The following is a 22,669-nucleotide window of genomic DNA, read 5'->3' on the forward strand; positions in this document are numbered from 1 at the left end:
GCTACTGCCATTAAAAACCTCCACATAAGTATACATTACTTCTGCATATATATCTAGAATAATCCTAATTTGCTTCACTCTTAGTTTATAATGTTGTTATTCAGTACTGTAATTACTGGAAAGGGACACATTTGAGTGAGACAAGAGAAAATAACACTACCTCCTGCTTTTGAAGACCTTCCTCTCCTTATATCCCCTGTAGTGAGACTGAATTGTTATTGCTGCTTTGTTTCTTGTTTCAGTTAGTTCTTTTCTCTTCTTCCTGAGTAAGTATCCTCTGGCAACTGATACAAATTGTAATGCAAAACAACCTTAGGCAACGAGCAATGGGTGTCACACACATTTCAGACAGTCAAATGCTAACAGCATTAAACAAAAGCTAATATGGAAATACAAACCAGGGTGCCTATTATGATTATGTTTATCTGTAATTATTCCCATGAAAATTTTTGAGATTTTGGGAAGCTGTATCCATTCTACATGAGGATACAAACAAGCTCTTTCTTCACATTTTATTGGACGAAAGAAAATATAGGAAGATACAGAATAAAACAGAAACACAGAGCCATAGAAGTGCCTTTAGAACACAGTACTCTGAGCTCCATGAACCTGCTTTGCCTGATTCAGGCAATTGATTTGACTCTGTCTTTCATTTCCCTGGGAAATGCCTTCTTATCACCCTATAGATATTACCAGGCTGTCAACTGACACAGGCTTGGAATTAGCTGAACATTCAATAGATCAGAGAGAAACTGAAAATTTTATAGCTCAGCAGTTACAGAAGACTTAGCTCATGCTCCTTCTGCAAAGACTCATTATTCAAAATAAAAAAGTTCAGCATGAAAGATGTGCTAAGCTCCACAGTAACCAGGTGCACTGTGGCAGGGAAACTCCCTACTTGTTCTTCATGGGAGGCACAAGTTAAAGTTTCTGGTCTGAACCAGAAATAAGGACTCAAACATGGGCCTTCCCTGAGCCATGTAGATGCTGACAGGTCACTGGGGCCTTGATGCCATTGCTGGCATGTTGGTATCTGATGCCACCTGAAGTGCTCCAGGATAACAAGGCATCTACGTGGAGCTGGCGGAAAGAACAGGACAGATGGGACTTTGTGGAGAGGAAAAGTTGGGTATATCACGTGAAAGAAAGCTGGAGGCCAGACAAGATAACCAGGGCACCTTGAATGACACTAGATACAAGTATGAGGGCAAATGAGCTGAGCATTTGCTGATTTTGAATAAAATTAATCAAACCCTAGGCTCTACAGACTGTTTAGCAGTTTAGATCAGAAACTAAATTGTGTTCAGAATGTTGTTTAAAAAAATTTTGAACTTGCAAATAATTTCTTAATGGGAACTGTCACACTCTCCACAGTGCTGTGATTTGGACAAATCTGCAGTTCCAGGGATTCAGCACAAATCTGCTAATCCCTGGCAAAATAAAAAGAACATAGTAATTTGTCAAAATATTTCTGTTGAACTCTAATTCCAAATGCAATACCAAGAGTATGAGGATAGTGGATTCAGGTGATTTAAACACCCTGTGGACATGGTAGATATGGGACTCTTTCTTCAACTCTGCTGAGAGTATTTTGCATCACAGAGAAAAGGTCAAGCTCACTTGAAGGGAGCATAAGCAGTCTGTTCCAACACATTCATATAACTTGGTGCTAAGTTTTATGTGCTTTAGCATTCCCCACTCATAACTTAGGCCAGGTTGGGCTCCACTAGGTGCAGTCATTCAGTGTAAGAAGCACCATATAAAATGGGCATAAATTACACCTTGATAACTGGATATAGGATAAAGAAACCCAAATACTTTTTGGAAGTAGTACAATTAGATTTTATATTGCAGTCTGACAGGGTCTTAGAAAAGTGGAAATTGTAAAGCACTTGGAATACTTCTTGAGTTTCTTGGGTTTCTGAGCCAATTCTCTTTCCATTTTCATATAAAAGCAACTCAACAGGAGTTATTTTGAAACAAATCAAATTATGTTGTCAATGGACATGCCAATATAAGCTGCATCTGGTCTTTTTAGACTATTCTGGTTCACCTTTGAGGTTTTCTGAGAAGTTTGTTATGAGATAGTATCTGTCTAAGATTTTTTTTTAAACTGGAAGAGCAGTTCTGTATTGCTTTAGAAATAAATGGGGGGAAAATGGAGAGAGCTAAGTAAAAATGGACTTTATTTTAGTTTTGGCTACTTTTGCACTGAAAAAGTTGGCATGAAACTGCAGACGTGACACAGAAGATGGACAAAAAGAAACATCAACAGAACGAAGTGGTAAATTTATACTTTTGCATTTGCTAAATATCCTAATATAATTGAAAATGTTCAGATGCGTAATAATTTTTGTCACATTACTGGATTTTATGCTGGTTTTAGATTGTTTTCTACACTAATGAAGTTCCACCAACTGCAGTACACACTGGCCCAGTGCAAATAACAGATGCATCTGACAATGATTAAAACCAACACTGGTGGTGGTACATCCTCATGAAGGTGTACCTGAGGTCGTTTAAATCTAGATAGCCTGGGTACTGGCAACACTAGCTTATATTTGGGTTGCCACCTTTGTAATTACTAAAAATGCTGTGCAGATTTGTGCCAGCTGTTTTTATAGAAACATAAAATCACTGAATGGTTTGGGTTGGAAGGGATCCTAAAGATCATCTAGGTCCAACGCCCCCTGCCATGGGCAGAAGTTGCTCATAGCCCCATCCAACCTGGCCTTTGATCCCGTGTCTCTCCAGCTGTTCTGCTCCTGATTTCAGAGCTGCCTAGACTATGTCTAGCTTGGGGATGTCTCTGCAGGGACAGGGGAGACCAAAGTACAGGGAGAAAAAAGGGATGTCGCATAGCAACACCTGGGCCCAGGGTCATTATGGCTGCGTAAGAGAAACAAAGTGATGGCAAAAAAGAAAAGAGGCATGAATGAAATTACAGCTTGCAGTCTTCCCAAATACAGCCATTACTGATACATAACAAACCCTATTCCTGATTGAGCAGCACACATACACACACGATGTGCAGGCAGTGTCGTGTGGGTTCCAACAACACCCATAGCTGGGTAGCTGTAGTACTTCAATATCTCAGAGTAGGAGTGACAAGGTTTGCTATGGCATTTGAGCATCCCACTGCACAGCAGTGGTAAGTGCCCTAAACCGCTCTGAGGTACAGTGACCCTATATATATACAACCACTGTATATAGACACATAATAGACAAACTATACCTCAGAACATGCAAATGAGCATAGTCAATCAGTGTAGCCAGAATCTGAGCCAATATATTGTGAATGGATAGCACATTAAAAGCCAAGAAAGAAAACAATTCTTACTTGCTTGAAATTTGGTAATATATTCTTCCACTTTTTTATTATGTTTTGCATTTTTGTATTCTTTACGAGCAACAAACCCCCTGTAAGCTGGAAAGAGATGTTAAAAATTAGGTAACCCACTAGGTACGAAAAAGAATAAAAAAAAATCTGGAATTACAGACCTCTATTAAAATATTCATAAATATTTTGCAGGCTTTATCTTTCAAAAAACATGGCAAACGAGCACCAGTAGTAAATCTACATAAAAACTGCATTTTCTGGTGAGTAAAGTTATTATGAATTAAATGAATACAAAACACAAGGTAATCAGAATGTAAAATAAGATGATGTTTGAAATTATTAAAAAATTCAGTTGATGCCTCCATCAACGGGGTAATTTGTCTTATTATCTAGGACAGTTAATATATTTTATTTTCATTATTACATTATACAACCTTGTAAGTGCATGCCAGAATATTATTAACAAGAGTATCATCTGTGCAATCACACCCTTCCATTCTTAAAATTGTCTTTTAAATGTAACATTGATAAATTTAATTTCAGTAAAGAGATTGTCATAACCTGGTTAAAAGAAATTTTTCTTCATGAGAAAAGATATGACCAAGATATTTTGTCAAATGTAACATCAGGAAAAGAGCAAAATCCACATCCAGCATGCACATTAATCTATCAACTGTACACATGCACTAGCTTTAAGCAAAATGTTAAATGTTTTACAGCTATTACCTGACTGTATTTTAATAGCACTTTGTTCCCTTTGTTCCTTTATCTTTTTGTATCTTCTTGAACCCAGCCACCCTCTGACATAAGCTTGAATCAAAATAATCATGTCAACTGTCTCCTTCCGCATTAAATTGAGCTGCTCCACATGATAGTATTTGAGGAATACCTTAAAAAGAGAAACTGGCATAGTTACTCCCCCAGGCCCTTTATTTACTCAATCCATTTAATATCAACAAGAGTTACAAGTCGATTTCAAATGATGAACAGACCCTTCAGCTGTAGTACCTAAAGGATCATTCTTAGAGATAGCATTTTCTTTGTTTGGGATATTAGTTTACCTTACTCTTCTCTTCAGTATCTTTAGTCAGTCCCTGCTTAGTAATGTTTTTATGGGAAGACCTTTTAAAGTTCCAGTGCAGACCTTTAGTCTGTAACTATAAATCTGTTTTCAAAACTACAAGGCTGACAGTTTACCTCACAAATCTAATGTACATTACATAAACGTGATCCAAATCTGGAACCTTTGATTTCTCCACTTTCCAATTTTAAACCTAAACCATTGTTTATTTACTAAATTGCTTTTATCAAGCATGAAACTCACATAAGTCCTGAAAAATGAGTCCAACGTAAGGGTTGCCAACACATTCCTGGTGTATATTAAGGAGTTTGCTTTTTAAAAAAAGTAGAGACGAAGAGCTACTCCAACCAAATGGGTGAGAAAACAAATTGTTCAATATGTTAACAATGGTATACTGCAATGATGAAGATACAGCACATTAAAAAATTACTTTAGTTTTTCCAAGAACCCAGTTGTCAAGGTGGGCTTTTTCCAAGATGGCAGCACAGGTTTCCGGGCTGACTGGAGGATCATCATTTGTTTTGTAACAGATGAGGTAATACCTAAAGACAAATGCATGATTCTTTATTTGATTAATGGAGGATAATACATGCAAATACATTCAAACCATTCTTTTAAATAATAAAAACAGTTGCATGAAAGAAAACATAGCACTGAAAAAACCAAAACAGCATGAAAGGAAGTGCAGTCATTTATAAACAGTACTGAGAAACTCAATCAAAAGTGGATGAGTGACATATTGCACACCCTGGAGGGTTTTTTAATTCTATATCAACACTAGAAGGTTTTTAAGAGTCTACTTCAACCCAAGTAGAGTAGTGCCCCATTCCTTTCCTGCTCTCTACATTCTGTGAAACTGATTTCAGCAGCAATATAAAAATGAAATAAAATAAAAATATTTTAAAAGCTTTTCTGCCTAAATTATATTATTTTACACTTAGAAATGTAATGAAAATTTCCTATCTTATGTCATGTGCTAGACCATCTACCTTTGAGATACTTAATATGATCTGAGATGCACCCCAGCTCTTGTTCCCTCTTTGGAATCAGCTTTGCAGATCCTTTTGAACATATAAGTACCATTGTGACATATCATCTGTAAGCATTTTATCTGGCAAACTCATTACTCAGAATTAATTCTGACTAGGAAAAGAGATCACAATGCTCACTCATAAAAATTACCTGTAATACACCATCTCAGCTGCTGGATAGAAAAGTTCTTGTTTGTTCCAGGACTTTTCAAAATGCTCTATAACTAAATGAACCATATCTATCTTGGGTTTTTTAATTTAAGAAAATTACATTAATTATGTGTGCTTCCTGACAGTACATTCTGCTTTTTTTCTTGTTATTCAGCCTTTAAACACAAAGCCTGGGTGTACCAGCTTTAAATGATGGTAACAGTTTACTCATGGAATAATAAAAAAAGAGACAATGTTGATTTCTCCATTATCACCTACAGTTCCTTTTTTTTTTCTCTTTGCAAAACACAGTGAATTGGCTTATTTTTATTATAACAAAATAATGTTGCCATTATCTCAGGTCTACCTGTAACTCTCAACTATTAAAAAACCCCAACCTCAAAATAAGACAGATATTTAATAAAAATCCCTTTTCATTTGGGGGCCATGTCCTCAGTGCCAGAGATCTGCACAGCCTCACTGCAATCAGGGGCACGATCTCTCAAGAGCTACCCTATTATGTTCACTGCTTTTATCTCTTTTACCTGAACATTTAAGTTTGAGGGTTTTTTATAAAAAGCTGTCACCAAAAGCTACAGCACATCTTGTGGTGATAACTATCTTTTCCCATGCTGCACTCTTCCAAAACAGCAACAGTCCTAGGATTATTTTTTCCAGAAACAGTGCTATAAAACCATCCCTCTTCTGTTTCCCTCTCATGTCATGCACCTGCAGCACTCTGCTGCTAGCTCTCTGTTTCTAGTGCATTATTACTTTTAAGTACTTCTGTCTGAATAGATGGTGCTTGCTTCTCCCCAGTTTTGATCTCCATTCCACACATCTCTGTTCTGATTGAGGCAAATACTCAGGGTCTTTATTTGTAAGAGAGAAGTACAGATTTTTGGCATGGAGGAGGAAGGTAGGTAAAGGAACTATAAAACCACACTGAGTTCATTACTGTGCTTCTTAATAAGTGACTAACACTTAGGAATAATATTTTAAACAACACTATGCACTCAATGAACTTTTCAGGCCTAGACTAGGAATCCCAAATTATCATCTACCCTGCACAAGCAGATGCTGCACAGTGCTGAAGGTTGGGAGTTAGAAAAACTGTGGTGTTCCTTGGATGCTGTGGTTCCAAATTCTTGACTTTAATTTGAAGTATTACATTTCTAAAACTCAAGTCCTTGAAGAAACTTGCAGAGTATAAGCAAGTAGATTTTTACCCAAATACTCAGGGAGCTTGAAAAATCATCCTGAGATGCATCATCTTTCCCTATCCATTGAAAACTGGTCACTAATCTTGTGCCTGAGCTACTCAATGGTAATCCAGTCTATAACCTTCTTTGTCACGGGAAACGCATTTGTATTTTTCTTCAAAGACCATGCCAAAAACACTGCTGGTGCTTAACAAGCACTGGACAGCAGTCATAGGAGAGAAAAGAGCTTCTTCACGTTGATGTTACCGTTTTATGAAGTTAGCGAAGAGTATACGGTGTGAATAACCCTGTCTTCGAATCCTTGCTGTCTCCAGAATTCCCGTGTAACGCAGCTGAACCAACACTTTCTCTTTGTCAAACTTGTTTGCCTGCCGGTCGTTGTTTGGCTTGATGCATCTGACAAAATGAGGCTGGCCAACAACCATTTTGGATAACAAATCCATCAGAGAATACTGCAAAAAAGTAACAAGAGATCTGTCACCAGGGTACTTATGAAACTTGTATATAGGTCCATGTGTAGTTGAAATTTTATTTCATATGATCAGAATCATGTCCCAAACCACTTACATTTCATTAAGCTGGTACTTTAAGAGTAGATGAAGTAAATGACCCAAAACCAATTCTAGGTTTTATGAGATCTCTAAGCTACTAGTGTGTACTATTGGGAGAAACACTGATTCCAAATAAATGTACCAAATTTCATCCAGGACATTCTCACAGGTTTCCATCACGTCCAACACAGAACACTTACACTCATTACATTTATTTGCTCATCTTGGAGCTTTTTTAGGTAATTACAGCCTGTTTCTTTTTATTGTTGTTCACCCAGAGAGTAAATCATCCATCTATGGATGGGAAGGGGAAGAGCAGCAAGCCAGTAAATATTTCAATTCCTTCATTAGACTGGGGGAAACTAAGGCTACCCCAGAAGAAGGGCTGGTTGAAGTGCTCTGATCTTGGCATGTCCTCTTGAGTGTATAGACTGATGGTGATACTATAACTGCCCTGCCAAGAGGGGAGAGTCCTCTCTTTTTAGGAGAGCAAAACTAGAACTACACAAGATCACAATTCCAAAATTGCATTTTTCCCACCTCACAGGGTACCAGGCTAGTGGAGGGGATGCAGATTGTAGCTCCCCATGCCAGCTGAGGGGAATCTGACTGTAAACAACCTTGACTGGTGTTTTGAAAAATTGCCTCATGGGAGGATCTTATTAAAACACAAATGAAGAGGCTCATTCCTCAAGATTCAACCTGACTCCACAGAAAGAGGCAGCCAGGAGGTAATGCAACTCAGCAGTAGGTTGGTTACATGAAACCAGTGTAGGACGTCAAGAGCCATATGTCTCCTATTAAAATGTGCAATTCCATTCTGGGCAGAAGCTGCACCATGCAACAAAGTGCTTAATTAGCTCCATCACTGGTGTGCCAACTGAACACAAATAGGACACGCTAATGGATATCTTTTTTTCCATGCAGTCTGAGGTGGCATATGCTTTTCTCAGTTACCCACAGATTTCTGTGTATGAGTAAATCAGTGGGGCTGAAGCTGAAATTTCATTTAAGAGAATTAGCTATCATGATCTAAGCAAGGATTTCCACTACAGAAAATAGTATCAGAAAAGTGTAAACATAATTAACTCATTTGCAACCTTTGATGCTAGAAGTGCTGATAATGCACTGAATCATAGACATTAATTTGAATGAGAGTCACTATTTTTTTCCATCTAGAATATTCGACCAGTATGTAGCTTTGGACCACCATGATACCTAAACTGAAATTATCCTTCACAGCCCACAAAGGTGTGCAATTGTACCTACAAAAGAGAGATCTGGCTCCTTATTGTTCTGACATAGATGTAAATGAACTCTTATGGGTCATAAAATCATAGAATATACTGAGATGGAAGGAACTCATCAGTATCATCAAGTCCAACTCCTGGCCCTGGGCAGGACACCCCAAGTATCACATCATGTGCCCAAGAGTATTGTCCAAAGGCTTCTGGAACTCTGTCAGATTTGGTGCTGCAGCCACTTCCCTGGGGAGCCTGTTCCAGTGCCCAACCACACTCTGGGGGAAGAACTTTTTCCATATATACAACTTAAGCCTTCCTTCGCTCAGTTTCATGCCTTTTCCTTGTGTCCTGTCACTGGTCACGAGAGTGAAGAGATCAGTACCTGCCCTCTGCTTCCCCTCATGAAGTGGTTGAAGGTTACAATGAGGTCTCCCCTCAGTCTCTTCTTCTCCAGACTGAACAGACCAAGTCACCTCAGCCTCTCCCCATACAGCTTCTGCTCCTTCACCATCCTCATGGCCCTCCTTTGGACACTCTCTAATAGTTTAATATTTTTCTTATACTGTGGCACCCAGAACTGCCCCCAGCACTCAACGTGAGGCCACCCCAGTGCAGAGCAGAGCAGGACAATCCCTTCCCTTGCCCGGCTGGTGATGCTGTGCCTGATGCCCCCCAGGACACGCTTGGCCCTCCTGGCTGCCAGGGCACTGCTGGCTCATGTTCAGCCTGCCATTGACCAGGATCCCCAGGTCCCTTTCCACAGGGCTGCTCTCCAGCCTCTCATTCCCCAGTCTGTGCACACAACCAGGGTTGCCCCACCCTGGGTGCAGAATGCAGCACTTGCCCTTGTCAAAATTCATATGGTTGGTGACTGCCCAGACCTCTGAATTGTCGAGGTCTCTCTGCAGGGCCTCTGCCCTTGAGGGAGTCGACAGCTCCTCCCAATTTAGTGTCATCAGCAAACTTAGTTGGTATTCCTTTGAGTTGGGTGTCCAATCCATCATGAACATCCCCTCAGCCAGTTTATGGTTTGCTGGAAGAGATGTCTAAACAAGAGCTGGGAATTCAGACCAGAACCAACTCTGTGCACCAGCAGCACAGCCAGTGCTTGGGAAGGTCCAGAGCACTGCTGAAGGAGCCACAAGCATAAACTCTGGGCAGTCTTTGTGCAGTGACCATCAAGAATTTTCTCTGGAGCTTCTGCTTCCAATTAACTTTTCCCTCTTTCTTAAACTCTTAAAGAAATGCTGTATATACCACAAATGTCCAATCTTCCTTTATCTTCCTCGGTGGAAAAACAAGCAAGTGAAAGATTAATATTGATCATCATACATCATCATGACAGCAATGTGGCTGTGTAATCAAGTACAGTTAAAGATGAAACATCACAATCTCCTCAAGATATTTGAACTGCACAGACTGCTGCACCATATATGCAGTTCACAAATTCCAAATGGATCACTAATGACTCTAACTCAACAGGTGCATTTCAAAAAGTAAAAGAATAAACACTTATTGTACTCTAGAAATATTTATTAAAAGATCTGATATCTTACTCTAAAATAAGAAGCAACTGTCTGTGTTTTCATGCTGGTTGTCTCTCTTGGATGATGTCCAGTATCTCCTGCTTCATTCTATAAAGATGAAGAAAAATAATTACACTTTTGATCTCTAGTTAGCCTGTAGTGCCCTTTCCAATGCCCCAAGAAAGCATCCCTCAGAGAAGATAAATAATTTAAAAAGTATTCTAAACAGCACAAATTACACCATGATCACTAGCACAAACCAATTACACCAATACTTTGCTACACAAATATTCACACACACAAAGGGCACAAGTTGATAACAGAGCATCTAATAACTGCCACAAATAACCAGACAATGTCTGAGGTCCTGTCTATTATTTCATCATCACTCTTAATTTGCTAGTTCTCTAAGGAATGTGGCTATACTCCACACCAATATTTAAATTTCTCTTTTTGCTACAACACAGCTAGGAAATTGTATTTTTTTTTCCCCTGAAGTTGTTATAGAACTATAGCCAGAAAGAAGGGAAATGTTAGTTTTTTACCTCACGGAAGGAATATGAATTGCACAACACAAAGATATCCAGCTAAACAGAAAAGAAAATAGGAGAGGGAGAAAAACCAAGGAAGGGGTTACTTGCTTACTTTCAACACCAAAACAACTACTGCCTTTCTAGTTTAAATTAGGCTTCAATGCAGAATCACAAAATCAGTTTTCTTACCTTTGTGTGACTGATTGATTTTTGGGAGGTCCACATTTGGTAACTGATTGTAGTTTTGCTTTTGGTGTGTGCCAGGTTACCTATGGGAAGATGAAAGAAAGCAACCTACCAAAGTGCTTACATCTCATCTAAACTAAAAACAATGCTGAAACACCTTATTCATGCCCCAGTACAACCATATGATTATAAAGGTCATTGACTTTTTTCAGAGCATGTCCTCATTTCCCCTTTAACCCTTGGGATGGAATGAGCTCTGAAGAAGTTGCATGAACATGGAACAGGATGACTTTTTCTCCTTCAGCTCATATGTCATCTACTAGATAAAAGAATAAACAAACAGACTGCTGTAGAAGGTAAGAAAGATACATCTTAGAGCATCCATGTGGTTTTACCCTAAGAATGTTATTGTACTATTCTAGTTCTAGTGCTACATATTAGTTTAAAAAAAAAAGGGCTAGCACCCTTGTCTGGCCCTGAGGAAAAGTGACATGGCATGACTCAAGATTATACACCTAAACTCTAGACTCCACTACTCTTCCAACCCCCTGGTAAAAATAAGGTTGTCTCTTTCCACAGAGCTTTCCGGAAACCACCACTGGCCTGTCCTTTCTCTGAAGTGTGGCTGGGTATTCCTGGGAGGCTACTAGCTGACTGGTAAGTACTAGGGACCAAAACTGTCCCAGGGAGGCATTCTAGCCATTAATCAGAATGAGCAGTCCTGTGGGAGTGTGTCAGCTACTGTTCACTGGCTCTTGGTTTACTAGCACAGACAAAGTCTTAAGGCTCTAACTTTGGAATTCTAAATCAAGCAATACCTTCATTATGATGACTTTGAAGGACTAGGTGTGTTGGCATGCTTTACACAGACACTGCTCTTTTCAAGGAATAATGAAAATTCTGCTGAGCTTTCCATCATGTCTCTCTGTCTTGATAAACACTAACCATTGCTGCATGCTGCCACTGCTTCAGCTAATAATGTAACGCCTCTGGGATCTGCCTCTCCACTGGGAGAGCCTCTATCTCTGTGCGCAGCTACTATCAGGAAGAGGTGGGCAAGAGCTGGAATAACAGATGCAAATGTGTGTCATGGTAATGCATCAGGTATCGTGTGATGATATCAAGGGCTAAACCTCCCTGGGGTTCAGCTGAATATCACAGGTGGGAAGAAAAAAGAGAGGATTACTCACAGCTAACTTTAGCTATCTGAAAGTGAGGTGTCTACAGGATCCCTGCTGTACTCAGTGGAGAGACACACCTTCAGAGGAGGTTTTTCCCATCCCAAGAGAAACACCTGAGACAGGCAAGATGGGTTGGACTTTGGGTAAACCTCTACAATTACTCTGATTCTAGATTAATAACACAGATCAGAAACCTAACTTTTAGCTGGCCGTGGCTGGATGGTTTGGGTCAGTTTTGAAAGGCTACATGCAGCATTTCACAATATTTAACAAGAAGACTAAAAAAGCCTTCAGAGTAATCTTGCAAAACATTAAGACTTGGGATCAGTTCTTGGAACCATTTGGACACTTACTTTGACTCTTTGGAAATTATAGTTTAGTATATTAGCAGATATCAACAAGACAAAAAGTTCAGGCGAGGACATTGAGCTCTGTGCTTTCCCAGGAACACTCACTTAAAATAAAATTTCAAGACCCAATTTTGCGTTCTGTTAGCAGTGCTCCCTTTGTAAAGAACAGAAGCCTTGCCAAAGCCTCAGCTTCTGTAAGTTATGATAACATTTTCATTTCCATTAGGCTCTTCCAATTTAGCTTTTCTGTTCTTCTAGAAATATGTCTCCTGTGTAGTTACACAAGAAAGTACTGTATGGCATCAATGCCATCACACAGGGAGTACTACAACACAATAACAAACTGGCTGCAAGGAGACTTACCCATCATCCTAAAGTGGAAGGTAGGACATCTTGCAAGGACATAGTTCAAATAAGGTGCAATTTAGGAGTAATTTCCATGGAGCCAGTTTTATTCCTTTGCCTCAACTTCTGAATTCCTTGAGGAAGAGCTTACTACTAGGACCCCATCATTTACCTTTTGTAAAGGACTCTTAAGACTGAGGAAATAGAGGAGTGTCTTCTCACTCTCTTCTAACTCAGATGTTAGGAGCCCCAACCTTTGTTCTCCACCACTTAGAGATAAATTGCACTGAGGCAATTTATATATGCCCTGTCCAAAACAGGCCAGTGACTTACCTGACCCTTCCTACTCAGTCCTCAACTCAAGAGATGAACTACACTCCCTGTCTTGCTCCCCTACCCTGAAGAGAGGGGCCTGAAAGAAGTCTCTACCACTTCCTTGGCACTTGACCAGACCCTGCAGCTTGAGATGGCTGGGGCTCCATTCAGTATAGATTCTATGGTTGGAAAGTTAAGCCACAAAATGTATAATGTCATCAATTAATGGTCATATGAAACCTAGCAGAGGTCATCACGATGGCTAAAGAAAGCTAAGAAGATCACCACAACAGCAATACCTGTTTTTGTGAGAGGATGGGTTACCAGCTGTCGCGTCAGGTTGTTTTCAGATGATCGCAGTAGCAGCACAATATCAGCTGGCAGAGTATCTCTATTTTTGGCTAGGAATCCACTTGCATTATATAGAACCTGTTTAAAAAGTACATTTATATGTCTTCTTGGGTTTTGAAAAGTAATTGTAAATTCAGGATTTCTGGAATAGGGCTTTTGATATATCAAGATACACAAATAGTTTTTCAGCCATCAGGCTCACTCTTGCTTACAGTCTTTCTTTTGACCACTGGATGTTCTAACTTTTCAATAGTGAGATATGATGAAGATCACTGAAAGCAAATCCATCATTCCAAAGTAGCTTGAGGCATTAATTTTTCTAATGCAGATATGTTAATAGCAGTTTTAATTTGTGTGGATTTATCACTAGGACAAGTGTATTGTGGTCCTCGTTTACACCAGTACATATGTAAATGCACAATTACAATGCACTTGATTTCAACCACATCACATAGGATTACCCATATGACTGTACAATCTTTCTGTGTTATTCATATTGTGCTGTACTGGACCCAGGACTTAACACTCTTCCTAGAGATCTCTGTATTAATTGTAGAGGAAGTTTGTAGAATCACAAACTACATATTGGCAATTGAAATCTCTCTAAAAATTCCAAGAATGGTGTACCTAACTCAAAATGTAACTTCAGGGTTCTATCTCAGTGGTAATCTAAGGGATTCAAAAGAAAACTTGATCTGTCAAGAAGGGTAGAAGATACTGGGATGCTTAATTTAGAAAAATCCATCACAAAATAACTCTGCAGCAGTCTTAAATGATGAAAATGACTTGTAAAGGAAGAGGAAATATTTTTTTTTCCAGTTCCACAGTAAACTGGACTAGGGGTAATGAATTTATATGACAGCAATGGAGGCATAAGTTAGACAGCAGAAGAAACTTCCTAATGAAAGAGCTTGTTGAACAGTGATGTGGAACTGGTGTAATCCCCATATTCAGTGGCTGGTAACAGGAATGGTACAGGGAGACCTGGCTTTCCACGCCTTGCAGTGAGTTATGCTAGGCTGGTGAAATGCAACTCAGCTGGAGATGAGGTTCAGAGGAGTTACAAGAGGCTCTCTGTTGCTGGCTGTCTTACTTAAGGGGTAAGTTATCTTCCTTCAGCTGATGGGCAGTATTTGTCTCCAGCACTCCAAAGACCCAACATGGTTTCCTATGAGAGACATCAGTGCTCACTCTTGTACTCTTTAAAAGAGCTCAGAAGGAGGTGGGAGCTCCTGCTTTCCCAAGGCAAGGTTCAGGTGGCCAGTGTCGTCTTGCTGCAGTGTAAGAGCAGCTCCTCCTGTGTTTGCATGGCACGTGCAGCAAGTCACCTTGTACAGGAAGGCAGGATGCTGCTCATTGAATGAAGCAGGAAGCAGGGCCTGCACTCTCTGTCTGGATGATGACAAAGTAAAGAACTAAGTAAGGCTGATGGGGTGTAGGAGGTAGTAGAAAGAATGGAGCTGGGTCCTGGTTAGAAACAGTGGGAACAAGCATGGTGTAGGACTTTGAGGAACTAAGGGGAAGAGCACTGAGTTGCATTACACACCAGTTATGTTTTGGGTCTTCTATAATACAGTTAATTCATTTACCTGGTGACATTTAAGAAAAATATACTACTGCTATTGATTTTTTTTTTTTTTTAAATGAGGGATAATAGCTTCTTAATTTAGTTCTGATGTGTAAGACATTGCCAACATACCCATGTCTGGACTGAATAGATAATTGCTGAGAACCAACCCAGGTGACCTCTTCTACTACCTTCCAACCCTACCATTCCACAATCCCCAACTAACATCATCAGGTGTCTTACCTTTCCTGCATAATGATAAATTCCAAAAGTTAGATCTACTCTTTTGGGTCTCCAAAAGTATTTTGACTTCAAATTATCTTCAAATTTTTCTGAAAGGAAACACACAGCTTATTTTACCAGAGTTACTGTACAATCATTCTCTTCTGAAGCTGTATCCCTCCAAGGATATTGCCTGACTTCTGAGCCAATGCAGAGGCACAAAACAGACACTGAGGCTTTCAAGGACAGAGATACCATAATGGTCTTGTAACAAAAGACTCCGGATAAAGAATATGGGAGCTCTTGGACAAGTTACTTACTTTGTATCAATTTTTTAATGTGTGACCTCAGAGAATCAGAGAATCATAGAATCAGTAAGGTGGGAAAAGAAGTATAAGATCGTTGAGTCCAACCTTTAACCCAGCACCACTGTGTTCACCACTAAGCCAGGTGACACATCCACATGAGTTTTGAACACTTCCAGGCCTTGCCCTTCCAAGATTTAGATCTAAATATATGAAACAATGTAGTAATCTTTCCTAAGGACTCCTTGAGGAATTGTGAGAAAACATTTACTGATTGATTGAGGGCTTCAGTACTGTAGAGTTCTTCTAACCTCATAAAAAGTATGAGGCTAGAAGAACAACAGACTCATATAATTGATTTAGCATGGGCATTGTTACTGGATGTTATTAAGTTTTGTAATTGGGTGTTGGTAAAAACTCTAATCTGACACTTTGCACATTCAAAAATGAGTTAAACAAGGATTTATCTGCACAGAAATACCACTGACATAACTAAGTCACCGGTAACTGCAACTACTCAATAGCACTGAAATATCAGGATCTGAACTACAATGAATTTAGGTTTTTAATTTTAATTTGTGAATAGAAAACACTCAGGAAGCATAATTTGCTGAAAGGCACTGAAGCATGTGTGCAGTCATTACTCTTAAAAAGTATTAAGCTTCTTGCTCAGATACTGCTCATCAAAAATCTCAGAGCTGAACATGACTCAACTTTGCAAACAGTGTTCTTGGTCTATGAACCTAGAGTTTTAACTCAGTTTGATCTTTACTTTTCAAGCTCTGCAGCAAAAAATTTCTGAAGGCCAGAGAACTTGAAACCTGGATCAGCAGTTTAGGTTCATTTGTACTCCTGATGTTTCTCTATGAACTTCAAGGACACAAGCATTCCTGCATGCGTGTCTCCCTCAAACACACTGTGATACTGAAATGGGGACTCACTAAAAATAACTAGCATGTAGTCCAAGCTGTACATGCCAAACAAAAATCTAACAGAAGACAAGCTGCAACACTGTGAAATGAACCATATACTTACCTACAAGTGTCTGATCTGTTGCTTGTGGGAATCGACTTTCCTCATCCAGCAGAGACAATAACCCCATTGGTTTCTGCAGGAACATATCTAGGAGGGGCCTGTTGTCCTCGTATTCTATAACTCTTGCATCAACACCTTCGTAAAGGTATTCATTCTGCAGCAAGAAACAGAAGGCATGCTCTGTGCATACAGAACCACTTCAGAAAATAAGTCTCAAACTGTCAATTGTAGCAAATTAAAATGACACTGAGAAAGTATGCCTCAGGGCTAAAGACATTAAGGTTTTGCAGAAACAAGTGTCAGATGGGATTTTGGTTTTGAATATGTAAATTTAATACTCCTATGGCATATTTGGTAAAGTAAGATACTTTACAGGAATAGCAAGAATTAAAGAAACAGAGTCGAAGAAGATAAAGTATAGTGTTTGCAAATAGAGATCTCAGGGCCTATTTATTTCCTTTGTCTGAAATGTAGAAAATTTCTTAACCATTTAGAGCTATATTTACATTCCCAATTCATTGCTCAGATCTAAGTGATGGCTAAGATTTACAAAAGTGACTACAGGTTACAGTGGCTTTATTTGTTTGATCCCCCCTCAAACATCTGGAAAAATTCTTATGTGGAGAAGAATGATGCACATACTTTCTAAAAATTAAAGAATTGTGTACATACTTCCTAGGAATTAAATAAATTGCCTCAGAATTGCCTCTAACACATTTCATTCATTTTAAAGAACTGGGGAAAGGTATTCCCCAAGATATAAAAACAACAGAAAAGCTGGTGGGGTGGACTTTTTGGGTTTGCTTTTTTGTTTTGTTTGGTCTGGCTGGTTTTCTCCTGAAGACTGCAAATATCTCTGGATTCCTCCCGGACTAAGAAAAAGCAACTAACAAATGTGTCCACACAGTGTGTTGCGATGGTTTTATCTTGAATATTATTTAGATTATAGCTGGAGAACACAAGAATGACCTTCCTTAATCCTTTAGCAAGGCAGAGGACAGCTGTAGATTGACCAAGGGAAAGTTGCTCTAGGGACTGCTACCCCCCATTATTTTTGCTTGCATTAGGTAAAGCAGTAGCAGTTATCTGCCACACAATGATCCTGTTTGTGCCAGGGCAGTCCTGTGCAGGCTGTACTGTGAAACACAGAGTTAAGCATTTTGATCTACTTTAAAAATCATCCCTCGACCAAAGGATGGGACTTTTTAAGTGTTGTATTCATGTATGGTGTTAACATCACAATTTTGCTATCCTGAATTCATTGTGGGAAGAGTGTCACAAAAATGAATGATGGCTAATATTAATGAGTTCAAAGACCTCTAACCTTGGAAGACCTCTCCTTATGTGTCATTCACTTGCATCTGAGTGAGTGAAGAAGGCAATACATTGAGCATTTAAAAAAGAAGTTCACTTTCATATACAACAGAATAGCACCTGTTTCATTCCTCCTAACCTCAGAGAAACAGCAAAAGGCATAAAATCAATAAAACTGGTCTAAAAATACAGGCATAAATAAAGATCTACTGATCCATTTGAAAGAGGACACATAATATATACCTAAACCCTTCCGGAATCCAGATTGACCTAATTTCCCAGGACACTCTTCACTCTTAAAGATAGGTTATAATTCAGTTTATACGCCATACAAGGGTGTAATCAGTAAGAATCTCTCCTACAGCCCCATGAGGGCTCCTTGTTTGAGAAGCTTAACATTAACCTCATTCATGTCTCCCCTGAAGCAGTGGACAGGAGGAGTTTTGCTTTTTATTTTAATCAATGACCTCAGTAGCAGGACAAGACAGGAGAGTAATAAATGTATTGCTGATATAGGCAAGAAGTTAATTATATACCTGTAGGAGCTGGTGGCAGAAAGGGTATGAATCTGTGTTATCTCCCAAAGATAACATGGGAGCAGTGGCAGCTAAACTGAGGGCTACAGCTGCACTGACACACAGACGTGCATGGAACCAGCTGTTACTTCCTAGAATTATCTAGAGTACCCTTATCAAGGGGGCAAAGGGAAGAGATTGCTCAGGATGAATCTATCAGTGGAAAGTGTTACTGTGACACTTGGGCATCCTCAGACAAGCTCTCACAACCCACCTATCGAGTGATAAACTTTTCCTAACTTCAAATGCTTGTGAGAGAGGCTGGTTTAGAGAGCTGATAAAGTGTTCTCCTCAAAAAAGAAAGGAACTCTTAGTAGCTGTACTACTATACTGTAACAGCAACATCTGCTCCTCTCCCTGCCCAGCCAGCATGCAGGGCCTGACCTCCAAGCCTGCAGTGTATGTGACCTTTTTTGTGTCTTTTGTGTCTCGACAATTGAATGAGTGTCAGCACTGACAGTTTGGGTAATGCTGCCATCTGCCCAGCAGGATATGAAGGAGTTCACTCCATCACTTCCCATGGGCTCCTGAAGGACAGCTGATAACCAAGCCAGGCACTAGTGTGACAGATGACTCAGAAATGATGCTGTACTACATTTACTTATGCAATGCTGGTTCCAACTACATCATTAGGATACAAGCAGCAAATATAAAAGCTTTAACGATGGACATCATAAAACTGTAATGAAATAGGTCTTATTTGAATTAATAAGATGAATCAGCTACAGGATTTTGTAATCCCCCGTGATGTTTTGTGACAAGAAAGCTCCGCAAAATAGCTACTTCTTGAAATTCTAAAGCATAATCCATTAGAAAGTATTCCTGTGGATGGCATGTCAAAAGGAATAATTGAGTTACACTATTAACTGGGCTCCCATCTCATCTTACTATTGCATGGTATATTTTCTATGATCAAAACTAGGTAACATTAGCTTGTACCGCCTGTTTCAGTGGTAACAAAAGAATTATTAAATGCATTAGGAAATGGTCTTCATGTTCAATAAAGTAATGCCATTTTGCTGAGAATGTTACAATGACACTTTGGTTCAAATGCACACACCAGAGACTTATCCAGAATCAACCTTTTCCAGCCGAAACCAGAAGATTAAATTGTCATGAGAATGTAAAATAAACATTGCATACATTTAATGCAAAAAGTATCATCCTTTTGAATGACAGCAAACTTGCTACTTTCCAAAATGCTTTAGCTATCTGCCATTACACCTTTTACTTTTTATGGGGGAATGACAAATAAGAAAGGAAGGGGAAGGCTGTCTTGCTGGACAATGTGACCTGCAGATCTCAGAACTAACAGAAATTAACTTATATCAGTACCTAATATGTAAGGGAAACAACCTGAAGGACAGCACTGAAGGTCCAAAAGTTCTGCTTTGCTTTATATTAACCAAAAAAAACCCTTGTGCCAGCAAGACTAAAAGCAGTGACTAAGTTGAGAGGCCAGATTCTCTCCCCAGTCAGTATAGATAGGGACATATCTATTTGTCACCATTGGCTACTGGGAATCTGCACCGTCTTAAACTATATACCCACTTCAGTCTTTCTGTTAAATTAGGGAAAGGAGATTGCCTTAAGGCCTAAAAGCCTTTATTATTAAATGCAAAAATTAAGTCAACAATAAAGAATAAATTCCCTTAATTCTGACTTGAGTTCTCCACATTGGCACACGGACACTCCACTCTAGCTGACACCCTGAGCCTCAGGTTGTGATAGTATCACTGTTCCTTCCTTCGACCCCATCACTACTGAGGCCTTATTTGTGTAGGCCGCACTTCCAGGGAAAGCAAAACTGTGAACACTTTTCAGATTCAGATAGAGAAAAGAGACCACTGACAATGCTGAAACCATGTCAGCTCAGGCTAATGGAAAGTCAACACAAAGGTCTTGGTGACTGCTGGCACCAGCCTTCTTGTAAAAATAACTTCTGTCTTTTAAAGACACAAACCCCTGCATATAAAGTCATTTGTAAAGTCAGGCAGATACATCAGCAAAGGGCAGAGGTCATCCTAATGTTTGTTTTTTGCATCAGTGATACTTTTTATTTTAATTTACAATTAAAGTATATTACAGGTGTCAACACAGGAGAGTTCTTACGGTGAACAGAAAAGATTCTGACACCCCCTGCTTGCTCAAAGGCTGTTTTTGTGATGTACAACTGGGACAACCATGTAATAAATAAGTGAAAAGTGATGTCTTATAATGACTATCAATCATACCACAAATCATTCTGTGCCATTGGGTTATAATGCAGAATAACACGTTTCTCATTTCCCGTCTCTGAAAGGGGGAGATTTACACCCACGTACATGAACTATATAGCTCATTCTGCACTGCTGTAGTAATATCTTTGGAGACTGCTACAAGATAATATAACGAAGTTTGATATAATCTGATGTAGTGGTTTGATGTAAATTAAGGTAGACACTCACTTGGTTGTTATTACAGGCTGGATGTGGAAACTTGTAATAGAAATATTAGGACTGGTATAAATGAAATATGAATGGGAATTTGCGATTAAGCACCAGAAGAAAGAGTCTTAAAAGAACAGCCATGTGATAGCCTGTGATTTGTGTCATACATGAAATCCCTATTTGTGCTTGGTCTTTGCATATTAAGTGCTTTAATTAATTTGAGCTTAATATTTTTAAATTGAATGTTAAATCAATCCATCAGTCCAGGTACACTAATCAAGTTTTTATGGTCTTCCTGTGTTTACTGTATACCTTTACAAGTGTTTTAAGATGTGTTGGATGTATTTTTATGTTTTACCTGTATCTTGGTTTCAAGGCAGATTTTAAAAAAACCCCAGTTGCAACAAACAGCCCAGCCCCCCATAAGCACATGACCCTTATCTCAACTGATATCACCCCTCTGACCAGGAGGAGCCATTGGTGGACAGAGGTGGTCTGTCAAGGGGAAAACACCAACCGCCTTGAACCAGGGGGGTGGACTGTGGGTGGGCTGTGGGCGGACTGTGGGCGGAGCAAAAGCTATAAAAGGAAGAAAAAGACACGTGGTCATTCTCATTCTCCCTTCCTCTCCAGCTTGCTAAGGCAGTGCTGGAGAAGCCTACCCCTTTCTAGGGGCTTTTTAGAAATAGATTTCTTTTTGACCAGCCTAAACTGCAAGTTTATTTTTTTTTCTCTACCTGAGGTTCAGAGCTGTCTTAAGCCTAAAGTTCCTGAATCCCTGCGCTCCTGGGGCATATCTCTCGAGCCATCTGGATCCCAAATTTTTATATTTTGTTAGTTTTTTTGCAATTTTTCAATTTTTTTCTGTTTTAATAAATTGTTTTAATTTCTACAAAGAGTTGTCTCATTCCTCACAATTTGAATGAAGAACATTTGTTCATAACAATAAAACTGGGGAAAGAGTTGCTTACATCAAGAACAGAAGGCCTTCACTTACATAAAAACACAGTGCAGAGAGTTAGTGAGGGGAACACCCTCTAAATCCGACAGCAGGAGCAAGACTGTGAGGTTGTAGCACATCACACACAATTTTCCTATGAGCCCACCAAGGTAATGGACTGTAGGCAAAAAGATATATATATTCCAAACAAGGAAAGCCAGATAATGACCTTGCCTAAAGAGTATGGACACTGAAGTAAATAAGGGTTTGAGGCAAAGAATGATTGCTAAAGGCTGTAAAAGATATGTCCAAAAACTATTTCAGCAAGAAGAACCTAACAGACATGATGAAGACTTGCCAGCTGGTGTCCATTATTCTATATGTCACTCACAAATTATGTTGGCCAGACCACTTGAACACACACACACACACAGGTGCATTCTACGTGTGAGTCAATGAAATCTAGGAGAGAATGAATGGAAATGGGTACAGCTGACATACTTAGAGATTCTGTAAATAAAGATCACCTTCCCCTTTCATAGGGTCTGTAGCTGTTGTACTAATTTCCTACAGGGAGAAATGGACAAACTATATATTGTCAAAATAAGAAGTTAATTTTTCCCCTCATCTGCTCAGTAGCAGAATAACCACCCTGCAGAATAACACTGCAGCAAGGCACATGCAAGAGGGCAAACTGTTCCTACTACACAGTGACACCACAAACCTCTGCATTAATATAGGTCTGGCCAAAAAGTTCTGTACTGGGATACCTAGAAACAAATAAAAGCAGATTCCACTGAACTTGACTTCAATCAAAAAAGAGAAGGAACATTAAGACAGTATTAGGGTGTACAGGAATAGGGCTAGGAAAGCCA

General features: G+C 39.3%; 1 protein-coding gene across 1 annotated transcript in view; it reads right to left on the minus strand.

The window, feature by feature from the left end:
• Positions 1-22,669, minus strand: part of MYO3A (myosin IIIA) — a 116,370-nt gene that overhangs the window by 18,399 nt on the left and 75,302 nt on the right. The window contains exons 20-29 of the mRNA XM_069005741.1: positions 16,537-16,690; positions 15,218-15,306; positions 13,356-13,485; positions 10,869-10,948; positions 10,177-10,254; positions 7,072-7,277; positions 4,852-4,963; positions 4,067-4,229; positions 3,341-3,427; positions 161-284 (exon numbers count right to left, since the gene is read on the minus strand). Coding sequence (XP_068861842.1) covers positions 161-284; positions 3,341-3,427; positions 4,067-4,229; positions 4,852-4,963; positions 7,072-7,277; positions 10,177-10,254; positions 10,869-10,948; positions 13,356-13,485; positions 15,218-15,306; positions 16,537-16,690 — 1,223 coding nt within the window. The remainder of the gene's footprint in view (positions 1-160; positions 285-3,340; positions 3,428-4,066; positions 4,230-4,851; positions 4,964-7,071; positions 7,278-10,176; positions 10,255-10,868; positions 10,949-13,355; positions 13,486-15,217; positions 15,307-16,536; positions 16,691-22,669) is intronic.

This window comes from Aphelocoma coerulescens, chromosome 2, assembly GCF_041296385.1.
Source record: "Aphelocoma coerulescens isolate FSJ_1873_10779 chromosome 2, UR_Acoe_1.0, whole genome shotgun sequence".
In the NCBI taxonomy this organism is placed as follows: domain Eukaryota; kingdom Metazoa; phylum Chordata; class Aves; order Passeriformes; family Corvidae; genus Aphelocoma; species Aphelocoma coerulescens.